This window comes from Olea europaea, chromosome 21, assembly GCF_002742605.1.
Source record: "Olea europaea var. sylvestris chromosome 21, O_europaea_v1, whole genome shotgun sequence".
Classification (NCBI taxonomy): Eukaryota; Viridiplantae; Streptophyta; class Magnoliopsida; order Lamiales; family Oleaceae; genus Olea; species Olea europaea.
The window spans coordinates 5005447-5021457 of record NC_036257.1 but is presented as its reverse complement, the minus strand read 5'-3'; the positions used below and the strand labels follow the sequence as shown (position 1 = coordinate 5021457).

Genomic DNA, 16011 nt, shown 5'->3' with positions numbered 1-16011 from the left:
TCATGCGTTCAGAGATTATTGAACACTGAGAACACATCCTACGCTTTGCCATCTTGAATCAATCCCACCTTCTCATTGGTGCACTAACAAAAACATCAAAATCCACACCCATCAAAACATAAAAAACATACATCAATATTGCAAAAACATCAAGAAACACTTAATCTAGCACAAATGTATGTCAACTAGCACATGTTAGCGCTACACAACTACTTCACTTTTGTTACAAATGACAAGGTGAACCCTATCAATATACATCAATATTGCAAAAAATTAAAAAACACTTAATCTAGCACAAATATATGTCAACTAGCACATGTCAAAGTTACACAACTGCTCCCATTTTGTTACGAATGACAAGGTAAACCCCATCAGCTATCATCTACAACATTGTCATCGTCAACGCATCATCTGAATCATTGTCTCCGTCACCATTGCTGGTATGGTCCCAATGCTGGCACATCCACCTAATGCTATGCTGAACATAAGCAATTACTCTAAGGTAATTCTCAGCTGTGTAATCTCGGCCATCATGCAAGCCTACTGTTCGATGAGCACAGACATCTGACCCATAAGAGCAACTGATAGATCAATAAGAATCGAGGAAGTCCCGGGCATGGACTCAACTGGAAGAGCTAAAATCGAGGTAGAAGATGATGAGAGATCAGAAGGAATAGTGGGCTGAGAAGTAGAAGCAAGAATATGTGAAGGACCAACAGAAGAATGATCAGCAGGCTCTGCCGGCTCTGTGGAAGAATAGGACGAAGGGACATGTGATCAACTCTAAGATACAGTAACCTGACCTATAGGTCGACTGACACGTCCTGAAACCCCGTCGGGAAAAGTGACCCCCAAAGAAGTAATAAGATGATGAATCAAACAGGCATAAGAGAGACCTATTTTGTGACCTGGGACTCGAATAGAAACATGCGCAAAATGTGATGACAGATAAATGTAGGCAAGTTAATCGAGTCAACATGTAATAAAGCATTCAAAAACATTGCCTTCTCCGTAGGCAAGGAAGAAGTATGTGAAACTGGCTAAAGATTCGTGCACATAATGCGTAACAGAATTCGGTAATCAGTGGGAAAAGATACTGTGCGGATCACCGTAGGACCACCCCCTAAAGGGTAGTTGAACAATGTCGACCAAACCAGATAGTCAGGCAGAAGGGTCTCAGCAGAAAGTTGGGAGAAAATGGGATGAACAACATGGGGAACTTGCAATGTGCAAGAAATGATATCAGGTAAAATCCTAACAGTCGTACCCCTAAGAAAAAGCCAAAACAACAACCCATTTATCTTATGCATATTCGCATAGAACTCCTGACTAGGAGACTAGACAGTGGAGAGAGGTCTATCAGCAATGCTTCACACCTCCAAGAAGTGAAGATGGCAGCCAAGTCGAGAGAGAGGTCGGAGAGAATTACTTCACGCTTGAAAAGATCAGGACGGAGGGAGAACTGAGACCTGAAGACCTCGTGTGCAGTGGAAGAGATTAACCTAGACCTATTGTAGAAGGTCGATCCACTAGATGTCTGTGCAGAAGTTCGAGCTCGCTTAGGTGGCATGTGGCATACAAGACAGTTGCAAATGATCAAAATTAGAAACCAGAATACTAGAGCTCTTGTAGACCATCTAAGCATGATATGCATGAACTATGCAACAAAGTGCAAAAATAAGCAAAACAGTGTAAGGCATGTAAAACTACGCAACAAAGTGCAAAAACACGCAAAACAATGCAAAACTATATGGTGACATTAACTAAGGTCAAGTAGTGATCGGAGGTTGAAAGGATGATGGCAACACAGATGCTAACACGGATCAAGGCACAGGTAGCTTGACGTCAAGTCGTGAGTGATACGACGTCAAGATGTAAGTAATGTTGTGTAAGGTGTGTCTTTCGGAATGAGATCCAAAAGCAACCAACAAGTAATATGGATCAAAGATATAAATGTAAAGGAGACGCATAAGTGGGGCAAGCAAAATTAAAAGGTGAAAAGGACATTCTATCGAACACGTGGCGTGCATCAATGAAAACCTAAATTTCCTTACCTATTCAACACTACACCCACCCCCACAATGTAGGAATCCAACCTAAATCACAACAAGCCTAGGACATACAAGCACACCACCAAAAGACAAAAAAAAATCGAAATAAAAGTGACTAAAATCGTGCAAAAACTAAAATAATGAAAAAATGCCATAAAATAATGCAAACATGAGCCACAAGGAGTGGATGATGCAATGCTACACACATGATGCATAATGGAACAATTTAGATTTATGAAATGTTAGTTTAATGAAGAGAAATTGACAAAAAACCAAAAATTATCAAGATAGTGAAATGTAAGGTTTTAAACACATACCTTTGAAATTGTTGAAATTGGAGGATAAATTTATGAAAAAGTAAGCAATTGGTTATGTGCACACTTCTAAGTGATAAATTGAACCAGGAATGGGTGATGGGTGGTATTGGACCTCTCTCACCCCAAAAACTAGCTCAAGATGTGAGGTTTTCCTCACTTATAGACTGAATACCAACTCCATCCACAACTGATGTGGAACAACCTCAACAATCTCCTTCTTACACATCGAGCTATGTGGGAGACCAAACTCGTCTCTCTCTACACATCGAGCCCTATGGAAGACCAAATTCATCTTTTCATCACACAACGAGGCATGTGGAAGACTAAACCCGTCTCCTCCCCACACAAACTCGTATCTCCACCAGTGTTGGGTGATATTGAGCCTCTCTCACCCCAAAAGCTAGTTCAAGATGTGAGGCTTTCCCTCACACGTATAAATTGAATACCAACTCCATCCATAACTGATGTGGGACCACCTCAACAATCTTTCCCTCACACGCCGGGCTTTGCAAGAGACCAAACAAGTCTCCCTCCACATGTCGAGCCCTATGGGAGACCAAACCCATCTCTTTCCCACACAACGAAGCCTGCGGGAGACCAAACTCATCTTTCCCTCACACAACCCCGTATCTCCGTTACTATTGGGTCGAATTTGTTGATAAATCGAGCTCTGATACTGGTGTTGGTTGGTCTTGAGCGTTCTCAACCCTGAAAGCTACTCAAGAAGTGGAGCTTTCACTCACACTTATATACTGAATACTAATTCCATCCACAACCAATGTAGGACAACCTCAACATGAAGCACCGGAATCCACTATCCATGGCCCTTATTTACTTTTTTTTTTTTTTTTCACATTTAGGATGTTGGTAAGATTACCTATTTGAGCTAAAGAACCTATACCAATCATGGTAGAATTAGATGTCGAATTATTATGTAATTAAGTGAACAATTTCTAGAGTAATTCCATTTGTTCTTTGTTGAACATGAGTAGAATTATCGTTGGGAGAGTTAAGATATACACGGTTGTCTTTGTTATTTGAAAACCAAACAAGTTTCCAGTCAGCCAGCTTTCCATAAATCTTCCAATAATTTTTCTTAATATGACTAGATTCACACCAAGGTCATTCCGTCCTTGGTTTGTTGTCAATGTTTGTTGGTTGTTGGGAACCATACACAACAAAAACAAATCCTTCTCTAGCGGATGAAGAAATTAGTGATTCCATCATCACTTTTCGACGCTTTCCTCCAAGTGAACCTTTGAAAAAAACTTTTTCGAAAGTTGCATAAGGGCTTCATTCCTGCAATTCTTCCACGTACTTCATCAAGATCCTTGTCTAATCCCATCAAGAATTTAAAACACGTTTCTTTTCGATGATATTCTTGTGCAGAGCTTCATCTCCAGGGCACTTCCAATTGTACACTTCAAATAGGTCAAGTTGTAGACATTTGAGGGAATTAAAAACTAGGTGACAGAAGAATCACCCTACCACAGATCATAAAAGGTACTTTCAATAGAAAATAGTTCTAATGAATACAGAACTGGAATATGTTTCTTTGGCGGCATCCCAAATCTCTGTCGCTATACCATAGAGAAGAAAATTTTCCCCGATTTCGTTAGTCGTAGAATTAATAAGCCAAGACACATTACCATGTTATCTTCAGATTTCCAAATTTTGAATGTTGGATCTTCTTTCTTTGGAATGGTTATTGTTCCAGTGAGATAATCATCTTTGCTTTTCCCACAAATGAACATCATCATAGATTGGGACCATTGGAGGTAGTTGTGACTGTTCAATTTGTAGGTGGTGATGGGAAGAGGGCTACTCTCAAATCCTCCATTAGAACTTTTGATGATAGTTTCAGTTACAGAAGTAACTTAAGACGTGGAGCTTTACCTTTCAGTTGCCATCCCGTATTTTGTCATGAGGAATAGAGGTATTCAGAATTGCTCTAATACCATAAAGAAATTGATAATTTTCCCCTTATTCAATAATGGAAAAATCTTACAGAATAAATAGAAGACAAAACATAATCCCAGCCTCTATTTATGGGATATGATAATATCTTTCTAAACTAATTCTTCTAAACAACAAAATAACTAATTTAAGAAAAGTAGGAATATGGGTAACAGCTTATCCAAATCCTTCATTGAAGGAAACAATAATTAGTAAATCCCTAGAATTCGTGTACCTTAATTATATAGATATTTCTTAATTTTACATCAATAAAGGGGCTGAAACTTAAGAAAATTAATAATAAAATTTATATACAATAAAATGGGAAAGTTCTTTGTAATATTATAATGCCTCTTCCATCCTTAATAACTGAATAGTTAGAATCTTTGATTCGGTCTTAGGTTTTATCTCTTATTCCGTATTCTCATTAACTCAATAAAAAATGTAGAGAATTCTAAAGCCAAGAATTCTGCCAATTGGGAATATTGCAAATTGAGTAACAATCATTTTTAACTTGCAAATCATAAGGATCATTTATTTTTTAACACAAAGACAAAGATTTATTTTAGTGCTACAAAGTAAACAATCCTGGAATTGCATTATTTGGAGATGACACGGATTAGGAAGCAGTTAGAGATACAAGGCAATCCTGAATACAAGATAACGCTTATGAGCTTATATTTAGGAACCCAAAACACAATACTAATGCTACACGCTGCATTTTCAATTATTAGCTATTAAATGGGCATCAATAATCTGTCAATATTATGAAGAAAAACCACAAAATGAGTGAAATAATATATAGAACTAATTCATTTAATTACACATCAAGAAAATCATGTTGATCGTGAGTTCCGAATTTGTGATCACATGTTTTAATATTGCAGAAAAATGTGATGCCTAACTTCTATTGACAAAACACCAAATCCATAAAGTAATATATGCAAATGCAGGAAGGAAAAATTATTACTTATGATGCAATATTAAAGAGATATTACTATATTTAGTTACCAATTTTGATATTTATTCTACGAAACAAAATTAGTGTTTTGATTTCATTGATTTTATAATAATTTTCTACTTTAATTAGGATTGGTTTAAACCACATATAAAGGGGTCTTTTGGACTGTAATAGAATGACCTAATTATATGAATTAAAGTTGATTTCATCTTGCCCTCCTTTCTTCTCTCATTATCCCCCTTTCTCTTCTCTTATAATTTTACTCTTGCATCCAACGTCAATTTAGTATTGGAGCTCAAATTGTTTCCTTTGACCAACAAATCCAATCTCCACAAGAAACTATCGGTATCCACCTTCACACATACAACCCACCTCCCGTTCAAACCATATACACTTCATCCACCACAACATACCACCATAAATTTTCACCCCCCACCATACCCAAAAGAAAAAAGAAAAATAAAAAAAATGGAAAAAGTAGTTACTGTTTGAGATACTATTGTGACACCCCCAAATTTAGATTCCTAAATTTGGAGATATTATCTTTTAACTTTCTCTTGAAATCATAAATGCGAAAGTGATATAATTTTTCTTTGACAAAATGAACATCATTGACTTCATTTTTGGAAATAGATTTGTACTTGATAAAATCATAAGGCAAAAAAAATAAAAGTTTACTCTATTTCAAAATGAAATATAGAACAATTAAATTTATTGTCAACTTTAATCACAAAAACGAATCCAACAATTAAATATGATATTACTGAGTCCGTGTCACCACAAGTCGTCACCTCGCATCATCTTGCCTTCATCATTTGAAAGTGGGGAGGGATAATGTGGGATGAGCTAACGCTCAGTAAGTAAACCTCATGCATATGATGCATGCTCATGATATGGATATGAGTTACTTGCAAATAAAAGGCATTTCTAATTATGCATCCCCATTCTTTCATTTCTTTAAAAACGTTAACATTGACATCGCAAGCTCACTTCTTGTACCACCTATAGCCAATCAGAATGCAGTGAACCATGTTATTTGGAACCCGATCAAATCTACCAGTAGTATCTCAAAGTGGTTAACGTTAACATTGACATCGTAAGCTCACTTCTTGTACCACCTATAGCCAATCAGAATGCAGTGAACCATGTTATTTGGAACCCGATCAAATCTACCAGTAGTATCTCAAAGTGGTTAACGTTAACATTGACATCGTAAGCTCACTTCTTGTACCACCTATAGCCAATCAGAATGCAGTGAACCATGTTATTTGGAACCCGATCAAATCTACCAGTAGTATCTCAAAGTGGTTAACATTAACATTGAACATTTACCATTCAACCGCAGAACGGTTAACATTCACATTCATTATTTATCATTGGTTGGGTGTGCCGGTCCCCCACGCCCCATTTCCCACTCACATCTTCATGGCATAGACATACATCTCGTAACAAAATTTGGGATACACATCTTTAAACATTCTCTGAGTCATTGACATTTGGAAACTTTTGTTCGTTGAAACTTCGTGTATGCTTATGGATGCATTGTTGTGCATGAATATGTCATGAGAAGCATTCATAACATAAAACATGATAAATATACATCAGGTTCACATAATAGCAAATTAGATAAATACATTTAATCATGTAATGTACTCATGAAAATAAAGGGAGGTTTACTTACCTCGAATCCTTAGCAATTAACTTTTCAAACGGCAAGTGGAGATGTTCTTAGCCACCTATGAAATCAACGTGCCCCAAATCCTAATTCATTATCATTTGCTTAGGAACTTCGATTAAATCCACCTTTAAAAATACCATTAACTCAAATAGCTAGGTGCTAATTGGTTCGAGGATCACTAAAATATTAATCCATTTTACTACCTACTTCAAGAACACACACACATATATACAGACAACACATATGTGTGCACTCGCCTAGTTACTTATATATACATATTGAACATACACGTATACATTCTGGCCACACGTTCACACACACACACACACATATATATATATACACGCCTTCCCCGGCAAACAACGGGCTAACCAACGTCTATTCAGTAGACATCTCAAAATCAAAAAGGTTCTCCTATTTGAACAGTGCCTATAGTGATAAACTAGTGCAATCTCACCTCACTCTCTTATGGCTCTAATACCAAAATAGGGCCAAGAGGGAAGAGTAGAAGTGAAAATGGAACAAATGTTTGAAAATGAAGATAATTTTATTGATATATGAAATTTGAATACAAATATTGAAATGAACTTTGAATTACACGTTTGAAGATAAAGATGGAAAAATAAAAATAGTAAAAGAATACAAGGATTTCTCAAACTATTTTGAGAATGATTTATCTCCCACTAAATCAACTCTGAGGAGATTTTGAATACTTGATCTTCTTATATGCTTGAAATCTTGAGCTCCGGACTTGAAAATTTCTTCAATTTGGAAAAGGAATCTTGAATAATTGCATCCTTTGAAACTTTTGCACCATCCATTTGCAAAAGTTATTCCACCAAAAGAAAAGTAAGAAAAGTCTTCAAACACTTTTCTTTATCTCCCAAAGAAGGAATCATCTTTATACATCTTTTGACAATTGAATATCTCTTTTTGAAAGATACCACCATAATAATTCCAACTTTATTTTTTAAGAGATGGTAAGGCTGGAAGAAATAATTTATTAGGCGGTAGACACATTTTAAACATAATATCTTTTGATTTTTGGGCCAGGTAAGAATGTAATTCATCCAAATAACTGGGTCCATATGACTCATTTTTGTTCCTCGCGAGCGAGGAGATCGTCAATGTCAATCTCATAGCAATCATCGCCATTGTCTGTACTTTGAGAATAATTTGAATCAGTATCTGATTGAGTTCTTTTTTAAGAAACTTCAGCAAGATTAGCAATTTTCTCAGAAACTGCCGATAATTCTTCTGGAGTTTTATATTGAGATAGCATAACTGATAATCTAGATTTTTCTGTTAGAAAATCAGCTTGCTTTTCTCATTCTTTCTTTGAAAATTTTGGTAAACCCAAATTTCTTTGTTCTTGAATCCATGAATAAACTGCTTTGGGGCAACAATTTGTTTCATAGAATTTTGACCAGCAGAAAAATCAAGATACTTTGAAATTTTTTGCAAATTGAAACAAAGTATTTTCTTGAGGCTGCAGAAAGGATTTTGCCTCACTTTTGAAAAATTCATATCCTTAGTAAGAGAGATTGGGTAAAATACTTTCCTCAAGGCCAAAGTATATGAACCATGTTTGAAACCATTTTGGAAAAATGGAATTACAAGATTGATGGAACAAAATAAACCAAGAATGAGTTATTGGTCTGATAAAGAAAATATTGAACCATGCAGTCTTGTAATCAAGATAGTTGAATCGTTCAAATTTATCATTAGGTAAATTCATACGTTTTTCTTCTCAAAGTTTTTGTCCCTAGTCTTCATAAGACCAAAACTTAAGAATTGAAATTTTTGAAAAATCTAGATTTTTTGAATCTTTTGGTATGTGAGTAATAATGGCTGATTTTGTTTTTATGAGAATAGTCTCATAGAACTCACGATCCTTTTTTATGTTGTTTGGTAGATAATGGAAATTAGGAGGAAAAATATCCAAAAGACAAGCTTCAAGAGAAGAATATTTTTGCCATGAACTTTCCATTTCAAGGATTGGCTAATGAATATTTTTGGTAAAATATTTGAAATTGTTTGAGGGATTGATTTTTGGTAATTTTTCAGTACCAGTTTGGACAGCTATTTTGAAGTTGGTAACTTTTGACTCATTGATTTCATTTGGATGGCGACTTAATTTTGAAGCAAGGGTAGTATTTTGAGAGGAAGAGAATGCGTGTGAATTTGAAATATAGTCATAAATTGAAAGAAGATGATTATTAATTTTCTTCTTCTTTTTTCCTTCCACTTTTGAGAATTCCATCACTCACACTTTTCTCTCAAGATTGAATAAATTCTCTTGTAAGAAAGTATGCTAAGTAGTTTGATTTTCCCTGTATATATAATACTTTGAAATCAAAACATGACAAAATAGCTAGCCATCTAACAAAGATTTGCTTTGAAACAAGATCTTTCACATCTTTTTGTAAAACATTTTTTGATGCTTTGCAATCAGTTTTGAGAATAAATTCTTCATTAATTAAATCATCTTGAAATTTTGAAATGCATAAAACTATTGATAAAATTTCCTTTTTGATAGTAGAATAATTCTTTTAAGGGTCAGTCCATACACCACTATGAAACCTAACCAACTGTTCTTAACTTGACTTTTTTGGAATCTACTTTAACACACCCACCAAAGTCTAAATTAGAGGCATCGGTTTCAATAATAACTGAAGCAGTAGGGTCAAGAATTGATAATCATGAAATATTTTTGATAGCATTTTTTGATTTTTTGGACAGCTAATGTGAACTTGTGAGTTGTGACTCCATGGCTCAAGGTTCTTTTGTAATCTTTTGAAAAAAGGAGCACAAATCAACCTTATCTTTTTAATAAAGTCGCCGATATAATTGACGCAATCAAGGAATTTTTGAAGAGAAGATTTGTCGAAGATTTCATCAGAAAGTTTTTTAGTAAAATCTAGACATCTTTTAATTGGAATAATTGAACCATTTTGAATATTATGACCTAAAAATCTTATTTTTGTTTGACATAAAAACAATCTTTTTAGAAGAAACTGCTAAACCATTTTTCTTGATAACATGCATGAATATATTGATCTGCTTAAAATGTTGTTCTATACTTTTAGAAAATATGAAAACATCATCTATGTAAACAATGATAAAATTTGAAAATGGATTGAAAATATCATTCATGATTTTTTGAAATTCAGAAGAAGCATTTTTGAGACCAAATGGTATAACATTCCATTCGTATTGACCAAAAGGAACATTGAATGCAGTTTTGTACTTATCTTCTTCTTTAATTTGAATGTGCCAGAATCGTGACTTCATATCAAATTTTGAGAAGATAACAACTTAGAATAATATATTCGAAAGATCTTTCTTTTGAGGAAGTGGATAATAAATCCATTAAAGAGTAGAATTGAGAGGCTTATAATTGATAACAAGACGGGGTGCACCTCATTCAATTTCAGTCAAATTATTGACATAGAATGCTGAGTAGCTCCAAGGAGATTTACTCGGACAAATTAAACATTTATCAAGTAAATCATTGATTTCCTTGATACAAAAGTCTAACAATTATTTGTTCATTTGAATAGGACGAGAGTTTGTTGGAATATTTGATTCATGAAAATCAAAATTGTATGGAAAATATACCATATGTTTCTTACAATTCCAAAAAGCATTTGGAATAGTAGAACAAATCGTTTTTTTCCATTTGTTTTTGAAAATTGGAATTTTTCTCTTGAATTGAAGGATTTTGCAATTGTTCTTCAATTCTTTGAAATTTTATTTCTTCTTTGAGAAATCTAATATGATCTTTCTTAAAATTGATATTATTGATTATTTTTGAAATTGAAGTTTCTTTTAAAGAATTAACATCTTAATAAGAATGAGAATTTGTAAATTTGAAACAAGTTTCTTGATAAAAAATATTTGTTGTTAAACCTTTTGAAGTAGCTTGAAAATAATGAATTTGAACAATAAAAGGAGTATCAAGAATTACTTCTTGATCCAAATCTTTTACAAGATAAAAAAATATTTTTGAAAGAAATATTTGAATTACAAACATGAGCTTTTGAAAGCTTATATTGAATATTGAGTTTCTTATCACTAGTGCCATAAACACGCTCAGTAATTTTTCAAAATATTTTGCAGGCATCAATCCTTCATGGATAAAATTTTGATCAACTCCAGAATCAATAAGGACTCTAGAAGTGAATTTGAATTCCTTATTGACTACAATAGTCATATTGCAGTACCAATTTTTACATTTTATTCAGTTACAATTTCAATTCATCCAATTCTCAGTTCCCACTACATTTATACTTCTACTAGTTATTGTATTTGGATTTCATCACAAATATGAAACAAATGGATCAACGCTCATTTGTTGAGAGCTTGTTCGATACGGGATGTGGGCCACATGGTAAATCATCTAGGACGCCACACAGTCAATTTTTGAATGAATTTGTCGGTCTAAATGACGTACACATATCTGAAAATGTTCACATTCATGATCATGGAAGCCACAATCCAATTGATTTGGATGATATTAACATTCCCGAAACGGAACATGAGGACGAAGATGCCGAATTAAACATCTTAGATGCAATGAGAAAGCAAAAGGGGAAAAACAAGTAAAATGTTGGGATCACTTTAAGTTGCTTTCAACGGGAAAAGTTGTCGATGGCCTCACAGAATCTAAGGTAGTATGTAAATACTGCCAACAAAGATTGACATGGCAAAAAAGAATTGGCACCACCCATCTCAACCGCCACTACAAAGCATGTGCGGCCAGACATGATCTTTTTCTAGCTGGTCAAACACAATTACAATTTGGCAGTCCAGGCGTCGATTCTACGACTTCATCACTATCTACATGGATGTATTCGGAGGACAATACTCGAACTGAAATGATGAAATTTCTTGCCATCACTGAGTTGCCTCTGGCTATTGCCAACAACCAATACTTTGTCTCATTCGTGAAAGAATATCTGTAACCAAGGTATGTTGGGGTAAGTTGAAATATTCTTCGTGCCGATACAATACAATATTTCAATGATTCAAAAAAATTAATTATAGTTTTGCAACAATATGGGAGTGTTATATCTTTAAATTTCGATATATGGGAAGGAGTTAAAAAAGAGAGCATATATAGCTACAACCACACACTATATAAACCTACTTTGGTGCATGTATAAAAAAAATTATTGCTTTTAAAATTATTGAGTTTCTTCATAATGCTAATAATATATATAACGTTATTATCAATATTGTTAGAGAATATAATTGCGAGACTAAAATTCGATCTTTTACTTTCGATAATGCTAGTGTTAATAGGGTAGTTCATTGATAAATTGTATAGGGTACTTCAACCTGATTTCGGTGGATATTTGTTTCATATTCGTGGTGTATGTCATATTTTGAATTTAATTGTGCAAAATGGCTTAAAACATATAAATGATGAACTTCAAAGGATTAAGAACGCATTAGTATATATTACGATCTCTTCTAGTAGAAAACAAGCATTTGAAGATTTTGTACCAAACTAGGGGTGACGATTGCTAAAACATTTTTTAACGACGTAGGCCATCAATAGAACTCTACTTACTTGCTATTAAAGTCATGTGAAAGTTTCAAACATTTAATAACTAACTTTTACAACAATAGACATGTTAGAAGTGATGACGTTGGTATGTTGAATGAATCCGATTGGATTTTAGCTTTGAAAGTTAAACGATTTTTGACATCTTTTTATGAGATTACAAAGCTTTTATCAGGCATTTATTATCTCACAAGCTGTACGGTGCTTGAACACCTTTATATAATTGCAAGAACATTCCATAAATATAAAAATGATCCTGATTTTAGTGAAATTATAATTGCTATGGAATTAAAGTTTAGAAAATATTGGGAAAACTGCCTATGTTATTTCTTTTAGTATGCGGAATGGACCCTGATATAATAAATTGGGAACCAAATACGTAATTGATCAAATCAATAAAGCTTTAATACTTGATACATCTACCATCTATAAGAATTTAAGCAAACATTATGTGGAATGTATGATTTATATGCGGAACGAATGGGTGCGAATGTTAGTCGGGTATCCTCTGCACCTACTCCTCTAACTGAAATTGAAGAAAATGATGTCGAAATAATGAATTTATTTCAAAGCATTAATACATTTAGATATGATGTAACTGCAATGTGTTCATCTAGTGTCATGTCGTCTACACTTGCATTTCATCAAACATCGACCGCAACTCGAAATGCAATACCTGCCGAATTAATTGATCACTTCAACCATAATACGCCAACAGATAAAACAATTAAAAAAAGTTCAGAATAAGTAATTGAATTCTGACGAAAGTATGAAAGACGTTGGTCAATTGTTTTTGTAATTGTGAAAGATCTGCTGATACCTCCGGTTAGCACTATTGCTTCGGAGTCTGCTTTTAGTACAGGTAAAATAGTTTTGGCCGATGTCAGGAGCCAACTGAAAGAAGATGTTTTGGAAGCGTTAATGTGCGTGAAGAATTGGCGGAATGCTCATTTTCGACTACAAGATAAATAAGCTGAAATCGCATGTCGTCAGGTGAGTGATAATTGATTTAATTTTATAAATCAAAATTTCTTATTCTTTTAATCGTTAAACTTTAATTTTTAAAAAAAATTGTACATGTTACAACAAGTTGTTTGTGTACAATTTTTAACTCTGCCTACTTAAAATTGATGTAACCGGTCCCAAACTCGGATAAAGGGAGAGGGTTTACATTTTATCTACTTTAAAATGAAATCGAAAAAATGTATTTTTTGTAAATGTATTTAAAAAAAAAATTCATCTTCATTACAAAAATATTTAATACTTTATAGAAAATATTACAATATGATGGAAATAAAAAAAAAGTGTCTTCATTAAATTATTTGTATTTTTCTGTATTCATAATTATTAAAATATATATATATATATATATAGACGAGCTCGGGAACCGAGCTCCCCAAAATGAACGAGCCGAGCTCGAGCTCGTGGCTCGTTTTGAGCTCGGCTCGTTCAAAACAAGCCACGAGCTTGATTCGCTCTCGACATCCCTACCTAGAAGGTCCATCAGTGTATTTGATAGAATCAGCCAAGTTGAACCGAGGTCCACATAGCATCAACAGCCTCCAGAGTCTCAGATTAGGCCATGGCCCCCATCTCAGCAACCGAAAGAAAGGCAAGAAAATGCCCCCTGTGTTATTTCGCCTAGAAATAGGCGTCAAATGAGGGAAGATAAAGCTAGACCAAGCAAGCCCTTTACATCCGTCACCCAGCTATGAGGTCGATGAGAACTATGACTCGGATAAGCCTTAATGATCTTGTAATTTAGATCACGATGATGAAAATCTACCCTTTTCTAGAAAATCGAGAAATGTCCAGCTGCCGAGCCACTATATGATGCCAAAAATATCAAAGTATGATGGGAGAGGTGATCCAACAAAACATTTGAACACTTACAAAACCCACATGAGCCTAGGAGGTGCCACTCCAACAGTAAAGTGCAAAGCGTTCCATTTGACACTTTGTAGAACAGTCAAAATTTAGTATAGTAGGCTACCTTCTAAGAGTATATGAAGTTTGCCCAAGTTCAAGACCACCTTCTTGAAAAGGTTTGTAGTGAGCAAAGAAGGAGATACCCCTATCCAGCACCTCCAAGACATGAGGCAACAACCTGGGAAATCTTTGAAAAGCTTCTTGTCACGTTTTACTGATGAGATGATGTACTACGTGTAAGTTACTGATCGTGAGGCCTTGTTGGCATTGCGAGAAGGCCTGAACATGAACACTTTGCTCTGGAGAGATGTATAAAATTAGGACCCCCACCATTTATGATGCGCTATTAGAGATGATGAGATGACAAATTATCAACAAAGAGTTTACTGATCACAGAGATATCGCCAATAGGAGCCTCATGCCTCAACAAAGGCAGCGTGGGAGAGAACCGAACTCCCACTTGATGGATTATCAAATGAACCAGGCTGGTACCGAGAATTCGGGACAAGCATTCGCTATAGCCACCTTAAATGCAGCACCTAAATTGACTTATGAGGATGTTACTCCAAGACGAATGCACAATAGGCTGGGGATCTACAACATGCCCCAATAGAGAAAGAGATCGAGGGTGAGGTTCTGTACCTAGGCCTAGGCCAAATCCTCTCAAATATTTCCATATCATTGTTCATACACTCACAATATAGCAAACTGTAGAGATATCGCCTAACACCCCAAGTGAATAAGTCCCCAAAACAACTGAAGGAATGATTCATCTCAAGCGAACAAGCCTCCACCTAGGCACTACCAGCAACCTAAGTGTGAAAGAGGTAGCTCCCCGCCATCGAGATATATCCCTTCGTCGGTGGAGAGAGCAAAACATCGAGAGGTCTAGGAAGGGGCGGATATAGCATAGGGGCTATCAATCTCAACCAGAACACGCCCCAATCTATGAAATAGATACCATATTTGAAGGTTCCTAAGTTGGCGATGAGACACAAAACACTCAAAGAAACTATGCTAAGAAGCTAAGTACTCCCCATTGACAAGCTACACAATAGATGACAATTCAAGGAAAAATCAAGCACCATACATCACGTTCAATCAGGAAGATGCAGAGGGAGTCGACTTTTCCCATTGTGATGCCCTCGTTGTAAGGGTTGTGGTGGTCCAAAATGGGCTCAAACGAATGCTAGTAAATAATAGCAGTTCCATAAATATTCTTTTGAAGCCACATTTGATAAGATGATTTTGGATCATGAGCTAACTCTTACCACTACTCCCTTGTATGGATTCACCAGAGATAGCATTACTCCGAGGGAAAGGATTTTGCGAAGGAAATGGGATAACTGCCTCAAACTACTCTAAATTTCATGGAATTTTTGATAGTTGACAATAGGCCAGCTTATCATAGGGGGCTGGGAAGACCCACCCTAAAAGATTGGGAGCCGTCACTTCCATCCACCAATTATACATGAAATTCTCGACTGAACATAGAGTGGCAACTGTAAAGGATGACCAGAGAAGAGCGCGGGAATGCTACATGAGTT

The 16011-nt window shown here is 35.1% G+C and overlaps 1 protein-coding gene across 1 annotated transcript in view; it reads right to left on the bottom strand.

Annotated features, from left to right (window-relative positions):
• Positions 1-133, bottom strand: part of LOC111370028 — a 5136-nt gene extending 5003 nt beyond the window's left edge. Inside the window, exon 1 of the mRNA XM_022991740.1 lies at positions 69-133. Coding sequence (XP_022847508.1) covers positions 69-133 — 65 coding nt within the window. The remainder of the gene's footprint in view (positions 1-68) is intronic.
• Between the last annotated feature and the right edge of the window lie 15878 nt (positions 134-16011).